The 6,354-nt window shown below is 49.8% G+C and overlaps 1 protein-coding gene across 1 annotated transcript; it reads right to left on the bottom strand.

Moving 5' to 3' along the window:
* Positions 1 to 2,695: 2,695 nt before the first annotated feature.
* Positions 2,696 to 3,499, bottom strand: ch25hl1.1 (cholesterol 25-hydroxylase like 1, tandem duplicate 1). Its single transcript, XM_070863961.1, has one exon. It carries the CDS (start codon positions 3,497 to 3,499, stop codon positions 2,696 to 2,698), a length of 804 nt encoding a protein of 267 aa, XP_070720062.1.
* Between the last annotated feature and the right edge of the window lie 2,855 nt (positions 3,500 to 6,354).

The following is a 6,354-nucleotide window of genomic DNA, read 5'->3' as shown; positions in this document are numbered from 1 at the left end:
ACATTCAACTTCAGTACCCCATTCCTGCTTTCTCGCCATACCCCTTGATCCCCCTAGTAGTAAGGACCTCATCTAACTCCTTTTTAAATATATTTAGTGAATTGGCCTCAACAACTTTCTGTGGTAGAGAATTCCACAGGTTCACCACTCTCTGGGTGAAGAAGTTCCTCCGCATCTCGGTCCTAAATGGCTTACCCCTTATCCTTAGACTGTGACCTCTGGTTCTGGACTTCCCCAACATTGGGAACATTCTTCCTGAATCTAACCTGTCTAACCCCGTCAGAATTTTAAACGTTTCTATGAGGTCCCCTCTCATTCTTCTGAACTCCAGTGAATACAAGCCCAGTTGATCTAGTCTTTCTTGATAGGTCAGTCCCGCCATCCCGGGAATCAGTCTGGTGAACCTTCTGACCTTGCAGTGATTTCCTCAGTCTGGTGCCTGAATGCCCTCTTTACTGAAGTCAGGACTCTTCAGGAACTCTCAGATCCCCATCCGTGCCTGCAATCCAGTAAGTATGGAAATAACCTTGCCGTTGGATTTAGAGCTAAACATTGGTAGTTGAAGTAATTGCCATTTTTGTCAGCATTTCAATCCAATGTATTAGAAAAACGTTCTTCTCCCATCTTCAGCCTTGGAGCTGTCACCCGTGGCTCAAGTGGGTAGCGACCTCACCTTGAGTTCAAAGGTTATGGGTTCAAGACCCACTCCAGTACAGTGCTGAGGGAGTCTTTCAGATGAGATGTTAAACCTTGTCCTGTCTGTCCTCTCAGCTGGACATAAAAGATCCCATGGCACTATTTAGAACAAGAGCAGGGGAGTTCTCTCCGGTGTCATCCCTCAACCAACACCACTAAAACAAATTATCTGCTATATATCACACTGCTGTGTATGGGAGCTTGCTGTGTGCAAATTGTGCGCCGCGTTTCCCTACATTGCAACAGTGACTATTTAAACACTTCATTGGCTGAAAAGTACTTTGGGATGTCCTAACTGGACCATTGTGTCCAATTCTGGGCACCACATTTTAGGAAGGATGTGAATGCCTTATAGAAGGTGCAGAAAATATTTACGAGTGATTCCAGGAATGAGGGACTTCAGTTACATGGATAGACTGGAGAAGCTGGGGTTGTTCTTGGAGCAGAGAAGGTTGAGAGGAGATTTGATCGAGGTGTTCAAAATCATGAGGGGTCTGGACAGAGTAGATAGAGAGAAACTGTTCCCCTTGGCAGAAGGGTCGAGAACCAGATTTAAGGTGATTGGCAAAAGAACCAAAGGAGACAAAAGAAAAAACTTTTTTACACAGCGAGTGGTTGGGTTCTGGAACTCGCTGCCTGAAAGGATGCTGGAGGCAGACTCAGTCTTATCTTTCAAAAGGGAGTTGGATAAGTATCTGAAGGAAAAAGAATTGCAGGGCTGCGGGGAAAGGGCAGGGTGAGTGGGACTGGCTAAGAGTCGGCACGGGCTCGACGGGCCGAATGGCCTTCCATGCTGTAACTGTTCTATGATTCTACCCTTCGGGGTGGGGAAAGTGGTTCTCTGGACCGGAGGGGCGGAGGGGGGGAAATGGATCGGACTCTCACCCCTTCCCCATCCCCCTCGGGCAATGGGAGGAGGTTGCTCTATATTTAGCAACAACTTTTAAAACATTCTCACACTGGAAGAGTAGCAATTACAGCAAAGTAAAGTGCCTCCCTCGTCTGTTCCTACTGCTGTACTGGGCATAGGCTGTCGAGTATTGTGTGCACAGAAGACATGTGGACAAATGTTGATTTAATGCCCACACCTTCACCCACTGGCTTACTTTCCCTTGCCTGCATCAGCTCGTTCCCTGTAACATTGAGACACTGATGGAAAGACTTGCGTAATTGTGTTCTGCTCTTTCATAGAAACATAGAAAATAGGTGCAGGAGTAGGCCATTCGGCCCTTCGAGCCTGCACCACCATTCAATAAGATCATGGCTGATCATTCCCTCAGTACCCCTTTCCTGCTTTCTCTCCATACCCCTTGATCCCTTTAGCTGTAAGGGCCAAATCTAACTCCCTCTTGAATATATCCAATGAACTGGCATCAACAACTCTCTGTGGTAGGGAATTCCACATGTTAACAACTCTGAGTGAAGAAGTTTCTCCTCATCTCAGTCCTAAATGGCCTACCCCTTATCCTAAGACTATGTCCCCTGGTTCTGGACTTCCCCCAACATCGGGAACAATCTACCCACATCTAACCTGTCCTGGCCTGTCAGAATCTTGTATGCTTCTAAACTCCAATGTATAAAGGCCCAGTTGATCCAGTATCTCCTCATATGGCAAAGTCCAACAAGTTGTCCCAACAGCCCCATGCATGACTGATCAAAGTACAATGACAGTTGAGGACGGTAATAGGAACATAAGAAATAGGAGCAGGAGTAGGCCATACAGCCCCTTGAGCCTGCTCCACCATTCAATAAGATCATGGCTGATCTGATCCTGGACTCAGCTCCACTTCCCTTCCTGCTCCCCATAACCCTCGACTCCCCTATCACTCAAAAATCTGTCTATCTCCACCTTAAATATATTCAATGACTCAGCCTCCACAGCTCTGCAGATGTGACTAGATGGCATTGAACAAACTTGAGCACCTGGTCCAGCCCAGTGTTCACAGGCTGTAATAGCTCCTCTATCCACATCGCTGCCCTCTCTAGTCTACACTGGCCTCTATTTGCAGTTGGCAGGAACAGTGCAGGCAGTCCCAAACACTCTGTCCAAGTGAGTAAAGAAAGGGGCAAAGTTGGTGTTGGGCTGCTGGTGGTGGAGGTCGTGGGCCAGGGCCCCTCCGCACAGACCCCAAGGGACGATGTTGTGGAGGCTGCAAGGCAGGTTGTATCCAATGTGGTCCTCCACTGACATCCAGACACTGAGCAGCATGAAGGCCCAGGTGGTCAACGGGTGGCACTTCAACAAGAGTGGTGTGGTGTTGCTCCAAAACCCCAGAGTCAGGAGTTCCCATCCCCCCAGATACTGGCTTGCCCAAGAAAAAGGAAGCATGTAGTCATGGTGGATGGAATGGACGGCCTTGTACAACCAGCGGTTTCCGTGGTGGAGCCGGTGCCAGACGTAATACTGGAAATCAAACACCAGCAGGCAGCTGACCACGCCGGATAGGAACTGGGCAGATGTGGGTGCCGTGGCTGGGAGAGGGGCTGGCGGCCTCCAGAGCCAATTGATGCCGACCGCGGGAAGGACATACACCAGGTGGTTGAAGACTGCCTGCCAGAGGCACTGGCCCATCATCTGCACACTCGGCCGGCTCTTCCGGATCTTGTATTGGTTGACGAGCGGCAGCCTGTGGCCGACGAGATCCACGAGAGTGAAGGGGATGCAGAAGGCAAGGTAGCCGGAGAAAGCCAGAAGAACGGGGAAGACTGGAGCCGTCACCGTGGATTCGTGGTGAAGTCGAACATAATCCCAGAGCACCTGAAGGATGGCGTTGGAGTGATGGCCAGTAAAATTCTTCATCATCTCCCTCTCCTGGGACCCCAGAGTGTTGATGGAGCCAAGTACTTTGCACTGTCTCGCCCAGCGCTCTCCAGGCATTCAGTCCAGCTCCTCCACCTTCATTACATTGCCTGAAGCATATTCCGCACCATGGTTTATATAATCTGAGGTGACCCATTATTGACCTTGCACACTTTAATCCACACACGCAGAGCCTTTGTTCTAAATGCAAGGCCCCCTTGATTTGGTAGCAATGGATCAACAATCTCCCAAGGCAGAGCTAGGACATTCTTTATTTGGAATGTGGCACAGAGCTGATCTCAGGGTCTAATGCTTAAAGTCCTCTTTTATCCCTGCCACCTGACCACTTTATGAAGGGCAGTGCTTGTCTTGGTTCTCAGGCCTCCTCAATAATGCGGCAGGCTATGTGGACGTTGAACCACCCTTTGCTGACCTTGAGTCTAGTTCGTCCATTGCCACTACCCTGAGTGCATTGGCAATGGCCAAAGCAACAATTGGTGATGGCAGAAACACACATGGTTAATAACAGGTTGAGAGGTTAGTCAGAAATAGTTGAGCCAATCGGAAATCACTTCCATTCACTCATCATCATAGGCAGTCCCTCGACATCGAGGAAGACTTGCTTCCACTCGAAAAGTGAGTTCTTAGGTGACTGAACAGTCCAATACAGGAATTACAGTCTCTGTCACAGGTGGGACAGACAGTCGTTGAAAGAAAGGGTGGGTGGGACAGGTTTGCCGCACACTCCTTCCGCTGCCTGCGCTTGGTTTCTGCATGCTCTCGGTGATGAGACTCGATGTGCTCAGCGCCCTCCCGGATGCACATTCTCTACTTAGGGTGATCTTTGGCCAGGAAGTCCCATGTGTCATTGGGTTGTTGCATTTTATCAACGAGGCTTTGAGGGTATCCTTGAAATGTTTCCTCTTCCGACCTTGTGGTCACTTGCCGAGTAGGAATTCCGAGTAGAGCGCTTGTTTTGGGAGTCTTGTGTCAGGCACGCAAACATCGTGGCCCGCCCAGCGGAGCTGGTCAAGTGTGGTCAGTGCTTCGATGCTGGGGATGTTGGCCTGATCAAAGACGCTAATGTTGGTGCGTCTGTCCTCCAAGGGAATTTGCAGGATCTTGCGGAGACATCGTTGGTGGTATTCCTCCAGCGATTTGAGTGTTTACTGTATATGGTCCACGTCTCTGAGCCATACAGGAGGGCGGGTATCACTACAGCCCTGTAGATCATGAGCTTGATGGCAGATTTGAGGGCCTGATCTTCGAACACTCTTTTCCTCAGGCAGCCGAAGGCTGCGCTGGCGTACTGGAGGTGGTGTTGAATCTCGGCGTCGATGTCTGCCCGTGCTGATAATAAGCTCCCGAGGTATGGAAAATGGTCCACATTGTCCAGGGCCATGCAGTGGATCTTGATGACTGGGGGGCAGTGCTGTGTGGCGGGGGCAGGTTGGTGGAGGACCTTTGTCTTACGGATGTTTAGTGTAAGGTCCATGCTTTCGTACGCCTCAGTGATGAAGTTGACTATGACTTGGAGTTCAGTCTTTGAACGTGCACAGATGCAAGTCTGTAGTTCGACGACAGAGGTTGGGATGATCTTAGATCTGGCCTGGAGACGACAAAGGTTGAACAGATTCCCACTGGTTCTGTAGTTTAGTTCCACTCCAGCGAGGAGCTTGTTGAGTGTGAGGTTAAGCATTGCAACATGGAAGATTGAGAAGAGGGTTGGCGCGATGACGCAGCCCTGCTTGACCCCGGTTCGGACGTGGATTGGGCCTGTAATGGATCCGTTTGTAAGGATCACAGTTTGAATGTCGTCGTAGACCAGGCGGAGTACGCTCCATAGTCCCTCACAGTTGACAATGTAAAAGGCCTTTGTAAGGTCAAAGAAGGCCATGTACAAGGGTTGGTGCTGTTCCCTGCATTTTTCTTGCAGCTGTCGTGCTGTAAAAATCATGTCCATTGTACCCTGTAGAGGACAAAATCTGCACTGTGACTCCGGGAGGAGCTCCTCAGCCACAGGGAGAAGACGGTTGAGGAGGACTCTAGCAATGACTTTCCCAGTGGCCGACAGCAGGGAGATTCCTCTGTAGTTGCCGCAGTTGGACTTGTCCCCTTTTTTAAAGATGGTCACGATTACTGCATCTCTGATATCTCCCGGCATGCTCTCCTCCTTCCAGATCAGAGAGATGAGGTCATGTATTCGCGCCAACAGTGCCTCTCCGCCATACTTTAGTGTCTCAGCGGGGATTCCATCCGCTCTCGTTGCCTTGTTGTTCTTGAGCTGGCGGATGGCCTTTTCTCCATCATGCAGGGCTGGGGTTTTGCTGAGATGGTGGCGAGTAGCATGCTGCGGGATGGAGTCGAGAACACTCGAGTCAAAGGCATAATCTCGATTGAGGAGATCTTCGAAGTGCTCCTTCCAGCGGGCCCTGACTGCCTCGGTGTCCTTGATGAGTGTTTCCCCGTTCTTGGCCAGCAGTGGGGTGGGGCCTTGGGTGTTTGGGCCATAGGTGGCCTTGACTGTGGTGAAGAATCCTCGCACATCATGGCTGTCGGCCAACTGCTGAATCTCCTGTGCTTTCTCCACCCATTCTTTACATCGCGGGTTTTTCATTTCCATTCACGAGCCAGGAGGGCAAAGCATTGCGAAAGCTATCCCATCAAATCAGTCATTGGTTTGTGGTGGCTGGGTATGAAAAGAATAACTAAATGTTCAGGCTACTTTATGAGGTTGATTCCTGAGATGAAGGGATTGTCTTATGAAGAAAGGTTGAGCAAATTGGTTCTAAAGTCATTGAAGTTTAGAAGAATGAGAGGTTATCTTACTGAAACATATAAGATTCTGAGGAGGCTTG

This window comes from Pristiophorus japonicus, chromosome 21 (assembly GCF_044704955.1).
Source record: "Pristiophorus japonicus isolate sPriJap1 chromosome 21, sPriJap1.hap1, whole genome shotgun sequence".
In the NCBI taxonomy this organism is placed as follows: domain Eukaryota; kingdom Metazoa; phylum Chordata; class Chondrichthyes; family Pristiophoridae; genus Pristiophorus; species Pristiophorus japonicus.
Note: the sequence above shows the minus strand (reverse complement) of the source record. Positions and strands in the feature narration are given on the sequence as shown.